The following is a 13,061-nucleotide window of genomic DNA, read 5'->3' as shown; positions in this document are numbered from 1 at the left end:
ACATGCACAATAAAAACTTAATTTGAATTCTTCATTCTCTAAAAATGCCAAATAAATTAAGCTGTTCTAGACTTTCATATATTTATGGTTTTTAATTGTTGATTTTGAGCCTTTCTAAACTGTATTTCACATAGAAAATAAAGTTAAGAATTATTTTTGTTATTCCAAAATCTATATAAAATTTTTTGTGGTTTCTAAAATACTGGCTCAGATAAATTAACAAATGGAAAATTTGCAATACTTTCTAAGAAAAGTCAGGTATTAGTGGGGAGGGCAAGTGGTGGCAGACATTCGTATTCTTATCAGAGAAGCATGTGTGTAAAATGATAGGGTCTTTTTAATGAGCCACAAGGCTTTTGTTTTCAGAATAACTAGTATTGAGATTGTCTTCAATTAACTAAACAAAGCTGTGTTACTAGTATTAAATTTTTGTAAGTACAAAAAATTTTTGAAAGAGATTCCCTCGTGGTCCAGTGGGTAGGACTTAGTACTTTCACTGCAGTGGCCTGGGTTTAATCGCTTGTCTGGGAATTATGATCTCTAACTGTGTAGCTTGGCTCTTTCAAAATATTTTTTGTCTAAAGATATTAAGAAACCTGTCTTATGAAATCTAATTTTTAAGATATCTCTAATTTTTAAAGAAGTGGGATTCCTTTATGGAAAAAAATTATTTGAAATATTCCTGCATCATCCTCATTTTGCTAATTCGAACATTTCACCTATATGTTGCTTTCTTACATGGCTGCCTATTATTGCTGTTAGCTAGAAGTAGGATTTTATGGAGCATAATCCATAACAAAGCAGATGTTTTCAAGTATTTTGATAACCATGCCATCAGTATAGTTTCAAAATGCTTCTATTCACCTAAGGCTAAAGAGTCAAAAAACGTTTCTTGATTGAAGTATATTACTACCCTTGAACTTTCGTGGGATAACCATTTAAAATTTATTGTAATTAATGATTTAGAGTAATTAAATGGCAGATTAGAAGTTTGAAATGATTGAAATATTTGTGGTAATGGGTGTGGAGAGCATTCTCAGTGGTGAAATTGAAGGTTATAAATAGTCTTTATTTGAAATGATTACTTGTAAATATTTTAATATATTTTTAATGAGTAGAAATTAATTTAGTGCTTAAACCCTTGTATATTTTGCAATTTTGTTCATATATATATATATATATTTTTTTTAATAGTGTTTGCCAGCTCTGAGCCGGTGCCAGGATTCCAAGGGGATACCCTGCAACTTGCATTTATTGACCTCAGACAAGTAAGATGTAATAATGTACTTTTCATTTATTGCTTTCTACCTCTTGCCTTTTTCTTTTCTTTTTTTTTTTAATGCTACAGGAATGCTTGTTTTTGCCTTGAAACAACTTTTCTTCAGAGAAGTGCTTCTTTGATAACTAGGTGTTTGGTCCTTCTCTCTGAACCTGTGTCTCAGTGTCTCAACCTCATAGGGCATTCTTGTTGGTGACTATTTAATTTAGTTGTTATTAGCAAAGCACATGACTAAATACTAACTTTATCCTTTGGTTTATTGATGCTTTAAGTTCTTAATGATTTTATGGTCATATATGAAAATTTGGTAGTATAACATTAGTATTAGGACCCAAGTTAAGTATAAATTATACAACCATAAAAGGAATCCCTTGATTAAAATGTTGTCAGCGTAAAGAGTGTTATTTTTATGGTTTTTCTGTATGCCTCCAGAAAGAAGAATAAAACTAATTTTTAAAGGTAATTAATTATGGTGGTGGTAGTGACGTTTACATAATTCTTTTCCAGTCATATAACTCTAAATATAATGACAAATGTGGTGATTTTTAAATCTCTTCTATTCTTTTTACTACTCTTTAACTTCTCTACTATATTGCCATTTTCTTTATTTTCTCCATATTACCTTGTCCCATCTCCCTCATAATTTTTCTTCTTATGCATTTCTTCCTCTTTCCCCCTCCTTTTTCTTTCTTAATCCCAGGATTAAGGTGTTTAATCAAGCAAGAGTGTGGAGGAGGGGTAAATCCAAGTAAGAGGGCTCAGGAGTGTTGGAATTGACAACAGGAGTGACTGCCGCCTTTGGCAAGAAGAACCAGATGAAGATAGAATTAAATATCAGTCTATTAATGCTCCCATCCCCTTTGGCGGATGGAGATAGATGAGGCTCCACCATTATTGGTATGAGTAAACTCTTCCACAGTGACGTTAAAGAGCTCTGATTTCATTAAATGTTTGACCGTAGAGCTGCTTTTGCTCATTCCAAGCCAATGTTCAATAAGTATTTATGAACTACTAGGTACTAATTATTTGGAGAGGGGAGATGTGGTTAAAATCAGCACAAAAGTATTATTAAAGATAGTTCCATCCTTATGGAACTTAATAATCCTTTAGAAAATCACAGTATCCACAAACTGGGTAGGAATACTTATATGACAGTGAGTCGTGTGGAAATAACTCGTATTTCAAGTCAGGTTTAGAAGGAAATTAGAAAAGCCATTCCTGTTGCCCAATTATAATCTGTAAAGCACTGAACATATAAAATATAATCACGTTTATTTCTGTTTACAGTCAGCATTCGTGTATTATGCCAAACAAGGAACACTGTATTGAGTGACCTAGATCTGTAGATGGTTAGCTACTTAGATCTATAGATGATTAGCTTTACTAAGTTGGGGAAGATAGTAGAAAATGAAAAAAGTGGATTCTGAACTTCCATTTCAGTTTACCAGAAGATATTCTTACTACTGATGGTAGATCTGTTTTCTTCACAAGTAGTTATCTTTGTTGCTGTCCTCTTCCCCTAGTAAGATTATATAGAAAACTGAGTCCTTTAATAGTTATTGTATACTATTTTTTCAGTTTCTATGAATTTTATGCTTTTCTAGTTTATAATGTCATGTAGGATTATAGATGATCCAGTGGATGTTGGCAATTTGGTCTCTGGTTCCACTGACTTTTCTAAAACCAACTTGAACATCTGGAAGTTCACAGTTCACGTATTGCTAAAGCCTGGCTTGGAGAATTTTAAGCATCACTTTACTAGTGTGTGAGATGAGTGCAGTTGTGCGGTAGTTTGAGCATTCTTTGGCATTGCCTTTCTTTGGGATTAGAATGAAAACTCACCTTTTCCAGTCCTGTGGCCACTGCTGAGTTTTCCAAATTTGCTGGCATATTGAGTGTAGCACTTTCACAGCATCTTCTTTCAGGATTTGAAATAGCTCAACTGGAATGCCATCACCTCCACTAGCTTTGTTCATAGTGATGCTTCCTAAGGCCCACTTGGCTTCACATTCCAGGATGTCTGGCTCTAGATGAGTAATCACACCATCGTGATTATCTGGGTCGTGAAGATCTTTTTTATACAGTTCTTCTGTGTATTCTTGCCATGTCTTCTTAATCAAATTGCCAACATCCGCTGGATCATCAAAAAAGCAAGAGAGTTCCAGAAAAACATCTATTTCTGCTTTTTTGACTATGCCAAAGCCTTTGACTGTGTGGATCACAATAAACTGTGGAAAATTCTTCAAGAGATGGGAATACCAGACTACCTGAACTGCCTCTTGAGAAACCTGTATGCAGGTCAGGAAGCAGCAGTTAGAACTGGACATGGAACAACAGACTGGTTCCAAATAGGAAAAGGAGTACATCAAAGCTGTATATTGTCACCCTGCTTATTTAACTTCTATGCAGAGTACATCATGAGAAACGCTGGGCTGGAGGACGCACAAGCTGGAATCAAGATTGCCAGGAGAAATATCAATAACCTCAGATATGCAGATGACACCACCCTTATGGCAGAAAGTGAAGAGGAACTAAAGAGCCTCTTGATGAAAGTGAAAGAGGAGAGTGAAAAAGTTGGCTTAAAGCTCAACATTCAGAAAACGAAGATCATGGCATCAGGTCCCATCACTTCATGGGAAATAGATGGGGAAACAGTGGAAACAGTGGCTGACTTTATTTTTCTGGACTCCAAATTCACTGCAGATGGTGACTGCAGCCATGAAATTAAAAGATGCTTACTTCTTGGAAGGAAAGTTATGACCTACCTAGACAGCATATTAAAAAGCAGAGACATTATTTTGTCATCAAAGTCCGTCTAGTCAAGGCTATAGTTTTTCCAGTAGTCATGTATGGATGTGAGCGTTGGACAATAAAGAAAGCTCAGCACCGAAGAATTGATGCTTTTGAACTGTGGTGTTGGAGAAGACTCTTGAGAGTCCTTTGGACAGCAAGGAGATCCAACCAGTCCATCATAAAGGAGATCAGTACTGGTTGTTCATTGGAAGGACTGATGCTGAAGCTGAAACTCCAATACTTTGGCCACCTGATGTGAAGTGCGGACTCACTGGAAAAGACCCTGATGCTGGGAAAGACTGAGGGCAGGAGGAGAAGGGGAGGAAAGAGGATGAGATGGTTGAATGGCATCACCGACTCAACGGACGTGGATTTAGGTGGACTCCAGGAGTTGGTGATGGACAGGGAAGCCTGGCGTGCCACGGTTCATGGGGTCACAAAGAGTTGGACACGACTGAGCGACTGAACTGAGGATTGTAGTTAGGATCACATAATTTTTTAAAAAATTTTATTGGAGTATAGTTGACTTACAATGTTGTGTGAGTTTCAGTTGTACAGCAAATTGTTTCTGTTATACAGATGCATATATTCATTCTTTTTCAGATTCTTTTCTCATATAAGTGATCACAGAATATTAAATAGAGTTCCCTGTGCTATACTAACTACCATGGGGCTTCCCAGGTGGCTCAGATGGTAAAGAAACCGCCTGCAAAGCTAGAGACCTGTGTTTGATCCCTGGGTTGGGAAGATCCCCTGGAGGAGGGTATGGCAACCCACTCCAGTATTCTTACCTGGAGAATCTCCAACAGAGGAGGCTGGCGATGGGGTTGCAAAGAGTCAGACACGACTGAGTGACTAAGCACAGCACTTCAGCATACTACTATACTACTATATCGTAGTGTGAATATGTTAATTCCAAACTCCTGATTTATCCATCTTCTTCACACTTCCCCTTTGGTAACCATAATTTTGTTTTCAATCTCTGTAAATCTGTTTTTGTTTTGTAAGTAAGTTCATTTGTATTTAAAAAAAAATTACATTCTACATATGAGTGATATCACATGGTATTTGTCTTTTTATGTCTGTGTACTTAGTATGGTAAGTCCATCCATCCCTAGGTCCATCCATGTCGCTGTAGGATCACATAATGTATAATGCTTTTGGCAAAGATTCTGTTCCTTGATTTGCCCAGATAGGTGGTTGGTTCACAGCAGATTAAGATTGATCCTAGGTACTTTCTTCCTTCAAACAATCATCATTTGACAGCAAAAAAAATCTCTTTACAAGCATATAGCCCACTAGGGATTTGTTATAAAAGCATAATTATAGATATTAATAAACATTTCAAGTCTTTCTGGTTGATTTACCTATCTGGTATGTGTACTTAGAGGCGTTAAGTCCAGATTGACATTTCCTCATCAAGGTAATTTCTTGAAGAGATTTAAGTGAATAAAAAAGTCTGTTCTAAACATTTAGAATTATGACATTAGAATTCTAAAACATCTAGAATTATGACAAGTACATAGAACTGTTAAAAGATTAATGTAGAAATAACCAGTTAATATAAAACACAATTTTAAAGTATGGTAGTTAGTATGCAGTGAAAGTGAGTAGTGGATAGAAGATTTTGATGAACTAGCTTTTTATGTATTAATTTTTCTAGTCTTAAAAGAGGCTTAAAATTATTTGCCCTGATTATTAATGTTAACATTGAATCATATTTTCTTCTTGTACTTATTTATTCTAAAACAGGATACAGCTAATTCTTCAAGTACTGGACCATGGTGATATAACATGAATTTTATGATTTCAGAGGCATGGATTTAACAATAACTTGATAATGATAGTTATTTTTCACCTGTATTTGTTTTTCAGATTAACTTACAAATAGTTTAGTAGTAAAATTCTAAGTATGGAAATTGGCCAAAAATATAATTTGTTTTGAAAACTTTAATCTCATATAAGGTGATATAATTTTTTTATCAGTGTCAGTGATTATTTAAATAAGGATGCCTTAAAGTGTCAGTAGTGTTATGTTCCTGCCTTCATAAAGATGTTTCATAGCAGCATATTATTTTAACACTTTTATGTAAAGTAGTATATCACCAAACATAAAGAGGGTGCTAACACTTTTATTTACATTTCAGTTGAATTTCTGCACTTTTCCTTCTTTTTTCCTGGTCTGTGATCCATTTCTGTCTTAATAGGGCAGCTGACAGTTCTTTTCAAGTGTACTTAGAAAGGCAAAAGAGCCCTTTTCATAGTACTTATAAGAGGTCATGCTTCTGTTTTTCAGTTTGAATTTGATACTGCTTCATGAATTGCTGGGTATGAAAGATTAGGAAGTAGGTCCAGTGGTCAAATTTTACCTGCCCACCCGGACTTTGCCCTGAGGTCAAACTCCTGGTACTTGCTGTTCTGAATAGAGGAGTTGATGACAAGTATGAGCTGATACAAGAGGAAAGTTAGAACCATATCAAAGCTGAAGGCAAGAGAATTGGGACTCAATGAGAGACTGTAGCTAAAAGATGGATCATCAGAATTGCCCTCTTCTAAAGAAAAGGAAATAGCTGACCTGTGAGTGAAAAGACCATATCATCCTGCCAATCACATGCTTGCTAATGGAAGCCAGTTATCTCAACAACATTTTAAGACCTTCTGACCCAGTAGACAGTGTGGAGGATTAGCAGTACTGGTACTGTCTTATGTGAGTATCCTTCCTCACTCAATTTTAAATGTGCTGTTTGAACATGATTTGTCTGTGTATACATTTTTAGAAGTAAAGCCTACTATCCTTCTACCCCCAGTTCTGAAATGAAGTCTCTAAATGATGATGGACTTTGATACACTTGTTTGTATCTGTTTTCTTTTACAAAGACCATCTCTTTTGTTAAATATAATCTTTCAAATGGATTTCAAAAGAATTTCAAAATATGTAAAATGAAAACCTGAAAAAAATTTTAAATATTTTTATTATAAGATTCTTTATATAATATATAGTATTCAGTAATACATTTTAAAATAACTCATTCTTAATACATAGCAAAACTTCACTAAATGTCACTGAAAAAAGACAGTATAAGATAACTGAATTTCCCAGGAAACTAAAGATGAGTGTTTAATCACTAAAACTTTTAAAATGTAGCCAAGTTAGTGGGAAACTTTAAGAATATGTCTCTCACCTTCATAGCTTCTTATTGAGCATAACTCTCATGGTGGACTGAGCATTCATGCCTCACTAATAATCCTGATAGAAAATCCTCTTTACCTGATCCTGTTTCACTTTGTGATAAATTAGACTGGCAAGATATTATTGCTGCATCTGACAATATCTTGATAATCCTTCAGATAATAGGGAGAGCTTGAGGTAGGTTAGATGAAATGCAGTTAGGTAGGGTTGAAGCTAATAAAACAATCTCTTCCCCAGAGAATATTGGCTGATGTATCATTATCACCCTCAAGCAGTGTGTCCTGAAGTGTCTTTCCAGGAACGTTGATTTCTCAGGATGAGAAAAGATTTCTTTAAAAAAGATTCTAAGTCAGCTAAGTTTAGGAAACGCTTTATACTCTAATCCCCTCTTAGAGACTGACCACGTGCATTAGAATTGTAAGGACTGAGAAATGGTTTGGTAACCCAACATTACCTAAACTCACAGAATACGTCCCTTGCTAATTTGGAGCTGTATTACATGAACATACTTTGGGAAATGCTGCTTTAAGTCAGGATGCTAGCAACACCCTCTTGATGTCTGTCTTTGACAGTTTGGGATGAACATATTTTTTAAGTGATGACTTGGATAAATACATAGAGGAAATATGAACTATATATATAGATTACACAAAGCTAGAAGACTTAACCTAAAGTGATAAAAGACAGAATCAAAGTGCTCTCTGTAGGCTAGAGTGATAAGCCAAAGACAACAGTTACATTTAGCAAGAAAAATATTGAGTGTTCTATTTAACTTTTTTAAAGTTAAATTTTTAAAGATACAGAATGTGGTAAATCTGACTTTTATTATGAAAAAGATCTTGTTGTTTTAGTTAACTTCCAAATGAACCAGCAGGGTGCTGGGAATTCTTAGACTGCATTAATGAATGTGTGATATTTGGGATAGACTGCTGTAATTTAAGGCTGTTAAGACTGTGCTTTAAGTATTGCATAGTTTGAGAACACATAAGAGAGAATTACAAGGGTAATGAGAGATCGGATACCTTGTCATATGAAGAGCCTTTAAAGATGTGATACTAAGGGACTTCCAGCAGTCCAGTGGCTAAGACTCTGTGCTTCGACTGCAGGGGCCATAGGTTTGATCTCTAACTGGGAAACTAAGATCCTACATGCCGTGTGGCTAAAAGAAAAAAGATCTGGGAATATATAGTCTATACCCTTAGAGAGGTATCCTTTTATGAGTGAGTGAGTGACATTGCTCAGTTGTGTCTGACTCTTTGCAACCCCATGGACTGTAGCCTACCATGCTCCTCTGTCCATGGGATTTTCCAGGCAAGAGTACTGGAGAGGGTTGCCATTTCCTTCTCCAGAGGATCTTCCAAACCCAAGGATTGAACCCGGGTCTTCCGCATTGTAGGCAGACACTTTACCATCTGAGCTTCCTCAAATACATGGTTCTTATTAGCCTATATTTGAGTCATTTTCTATACCATTTTCTGTTGCCTATTACAGTTCAGCTCAGTTCAATTGCTCAGTTGTGTCTGCCTCATTGGACCCCATGAACTGCAGTACTCCCAGCTTCCCTGTCCATCACCAACTCCTGGAGCTTGCTCAAACTCATGTCCATTGAGTCCGTGATGCCAACCAACCATCTCATCCTCTGTCATCCCCTTCTCCTCCTGCCCTCAATCTTTCCCAGCATCAGGGTCTTTTCCAATGAGTCAGCTCTTCTCATCAGGTAGCCAAAGTATTGGAGCTTCAGCTTTAGCATCAGTCCTTCCAATGAACATTCAGTACTAATTTCTTTTGGGATTGACTGGTTTGATCTTCTTGCAGTCCAAGGGATTCTCAAGAGTCTTCTCCAACATCACAGTTCAAATACATCAATTCTTTGGCACTCAGCTTTCTTTATGGTCCAACTCTCACATCCACACATGACCACTGGAAAAACTATAGCTTTAACTAGACAGACAAATGGCTGACAAACGGCAAAGCAATGTCTGCTTTTTAATATGCCATCTAGGTTGGTCATAGCTTTTCTTCCAAGGAGCAATAACCCTATGCCATAAAAATTACAGTTTTTCTTTCCTATGTAGAATTAGATTCCATTTTCAAGTATTTTATTTCTGGCAAAACAGGGAAAAGAGGAGTGATCATTCCTCTGAACTGTGTGTAGAGAATTTGAGAGAGAATTCGCATTGTGTAAGATATATTTGGAACTCACAGCACTTTTCAGATAAATGTTTTATTGAAATATAACATACATTCAAACAACTCATAGATGTACTATTGCTAATCTTTGACAAAGGGAATACATCTCTGTAACACCCAGATCAAAAAGAACAACTTGACTAGGAAGTACCCTGAAAGAGACCATCAGCCCTCACTGTACTTCTCCCTCTCAAAGGATAATAACTATAGTGATTTCTAACACCACAGATAAATTTTGTCTAATTTTGAACTTTGTATACATGGAATCAGGACTTCCCCAGTGGCTCAGTTGGTTAAGAATCTGACTGCAATGCAGGTTCAATCCCTGGGTGGGAAAGATCCCTCGGAGAAGGAAGTGGGAACCCACTCCAGTATTGCCTGAAAAATCCCATGGACAGAGGAGCCTGATGGCCTACAGTCCATGGGGTCGCAAAGGGTCGGGTACAACTGAGTGTCTAAGCATATAGGCATATATATGTATGTGGAATCATGCACTACTAACTTTTTGGTTCTGTCTTCTTTTGCTCAGTATTATGTTTGTGAAATTTATCCATGCTGTTACATGTAGCTATGGTTCATTCATTCTCTTTGCTGTGTAGTCTACCATTATATAAATACACTGTAATTTATCCATTGATGGGCATATGAATTGATAACAGTTTTACTGTTATCAGTTGTGCCAACATGACATGCTATGGCATGTCTTTTGATGGATGTGCACACATTTTTGTTGAGGTATTTTACCCAGGAGTGGAATTGCTGAGTCAGGGGAATAGGTTTATAATCATTTGTAATAGACACTGTGAAGCAGTTTTCCACAGCAGGAGTACTGGTTCGTACCTCATACTCCAGCCAGCCGTGTAGAAGAGTTCTTTCTGCTCTGCATCCTTGCTACCACTTGATGTTAGTTGTCTTTTCCTTTTCAGGCTTTCTAGTGGGTATTAAATACTTTTACATTGTGGCTTTAATCTGCATTTCCTTGATAACTTATAAAACTGAACTCCTTTTCATTTATCTGTTGTCTATTTGAATATCCTCTTTTGTGAATAACCTTTTCAGGTTTTTGCCAATTTATTTTTCAATTGGATTGTCTACTTCTTACTGATGTCTACAAGTTCTTTGTGTATTCTGACTGTGAGTCCTTTTTCAAGTGTGTGTATTGCAGGTATCTTTTGCTCTGTGAGTTGTCTGTTAACTCTTACTGATGGCTTTTGATAAATAAAAGCTCATAATTTTAATGAAATCCAATTTATCACTTTTTTCTTCATGATTAATCAGTTCTTTTCATTGTTCCATTTAAGAAGTCTTTACCTACCCCTGAAACTGTAAGTGTTTTCTTCTAAGCTTTATTGTTTAACCACTCATATTTAGGTTTACAGTGCATCTGGAATTGATTTTTGTGCATGGTATAGAGTGTAAGGTTCAAGATTCATTATGTTCCATATGTTATCCAGTTGACCCAGCACCATTTATTGAAAAGAATTGGCTCTCATAGCATTTCAATGTAAAATAATTATAAAACACAAGACTTTGAAACATAAATGATATGTATTTCTAACATACAAGTAACATGCTTTCTGTTGTCCCCCAGTTCACTGTATACTTATAGTTCATGATTCATGCCATTCCTCATTAACAAATTAGTTATAGGGCTGAGGTTTTAAAATAGCAGCCTAACTATATCCCTCCCACATCAAAAGTATTTTTAAAAATAAAGCAGTTCTGGAGCAAGTATTCATAACAATACAGGTAACATAAAAGAAAAAAGCAGAGCGATAAGCCCATGAAGGCAAGAATCATGCCTTTTTTGTTCACTACTATGCATCTATTGCTTAATGCTATTCCTGGCACATAGTAAACAATCAGTAAATGTTGAATAAGTGAATGCAAATTATTCAGCTATATTAAAAATATTTTTGGTGGGTAGGTATTACCAAATATTCCTAATTTGGTATTAGGAATTGGGATACTCCATATAAGTTAATGTTCCCTGTAAAAAAACATACTTTAAAAGAAATAGAATTTTCTTTACTATTTCAGTTATTTTTTATAGGAATAGTTCTAAAAAATACATGACACATTTCTCTGCCTTCTCATGTAAAAGTGTAAGCATTACAAACATTTCTTGATTTCTCTTGGTCATTTAGGGATACTAAAAGAGATGTTGTCATTGCTCCAAAACCAACTGTTCTTTTATGGATAAAGAAATATTTTAAGTAGGGGAATTATAGGAATTTAGACAAAGGCAATATATGCCTTAATTGAGCGATCAACAATGACTAAATATAAAACTAGAACTTAAATAAAGCTACATTTATTTGGAACAGTGAGTCATGAAGAAAGTAGATTATAGTCAGTTAATTTTAGGAAATCCTGAATATTGTGTTCCTCTCTTATAAATTCACAATTTTATTAGCACATTGAAGGCTTTGAGAGTCCTATAGTTAAGGTATATCCCTGCCTCCCACCACCACCACCAGGCTTGTTTGAGTACAAAATACTTAAAAAAAAAAAAAAAAAAAATCTCTTGGGACTTCCCTGGTGATCCCATGGCTAAGACTCCTGGCTCCCAATGCAGAGGACTCAGGTTCCATTGCTGTTCAAGGAACTAGATCCCATATGCCACAACTAAGAGTTTGCATGCCAGAACGGAAAGATCCCGCATGCCGCACCTGATACCTTGTGCAGCCAAATAAATAAATGAATGAATTTTTTTTTAAAGAGAAAGAACAGAGTCCAAGTATGAATCCACACAAATATAGTCTTTAAAAAAAAATCTCTTACTGTCCTGCAAATCAGTGCTCTATAGCACAGTTTAAAAACACTGAATTACCTGGACTGCTGCATTGCGTTAATCTATGGATTTCTAGAACTATGTTCTGGTTAAAACAGAAGCCTGTGAAAGCAAATAGATAAGCCTTTTAGTAGATAGATGAAATTTAAATATTAAAACACAGATAATACAAAAATGATGAAAAATAGTAGAAAGCTTTCAAAAATAATTTGTTGAACTTCCTTTTTTAAAAAAACATTCAGATGATTTTATGAAGGATGGTAATTACTAGAGGATTAACGGTGCTTAGCTTCAGTAAACCAGTCAGTCAGTCATACAGAAAAACTTGTTTTTTAAGAAGAATGAAACGGTAATACAGGATTGCTTGTGAAGAATGAAGCGATTTAAGAGGGAAATTAAAATACCAGCTCATATGGAGTTCGGATCCTAACAGTTGTCACATTCCTTAGTGAATCATCAAGGCTATTGTTATTGAGCCACTGTATGCATACTTGGAGAGAAATAAAGAATATATTTGCTACTTTTTTTTCTCCATTACTAATGCTCTGTAAATGAGATGAGAAAATTTTGAAAGAGAGGTATTTTGATAAAATAATCAAGTTCTATATTTTGTTTGTTGTGAAGAATATCTCCTGGGTTGCCATTTCCTTCTCCAGAGAATCTTCCCAACCCAGGGACTGAACCCACATCGCTTGCATCTCCTGCATTGGCAGGCAGATTCTTTACCCCAGTGCCACCTGGGAAGCAAATACATTTGAAGTGACTTTTTTCAAGATAATTGTACCTTTCCTTAAGACAGAAAACCCTAATACCTT

The 13,061-nt window shown here is 35.7% G+C and overlaps 1 protein-coding gene across 2 annotated transcripts in view; it reads left to right on the top strand.

The window, feature by feature from the left end:
* The window catches only part of EXOC6 (exocyst complex component 6), a 174,737-nt gene that overhangs the window by 139,422 nt on the left and 22,254 nt on the right, over positions 1-13,061 (top strand). For both annotated transcript variants that reach the window (XM_018041543.1, XM_018041544.1), the window contains exon 20: positions 1,195-1,268. In XM_018041543.1, coding sequence (XP_017897032.1) covers positions 1,195-1,268 — 74 coding nt within the window. The remainder of the gene's footprint in view (positions 1-1,194; positions 1,269-13,061) is intronic.

Source organism: Capra hircus, chromosome 26 (genome assembly GCF_001704415.2).
Source record: "Capra hircus breed San Clemente chromosome 26, ASM170441v1, whole genome shotgun sequence".
NCBI classification, from domain to species: Eukaryota; Metazoa; Chordata; class Mammalia; order Artiodactyla; family Bovidae; genus Capra; species Capra hircus.
This window is presented reverse-complemented; position numbering and strand designations above follow the sequence as displayed.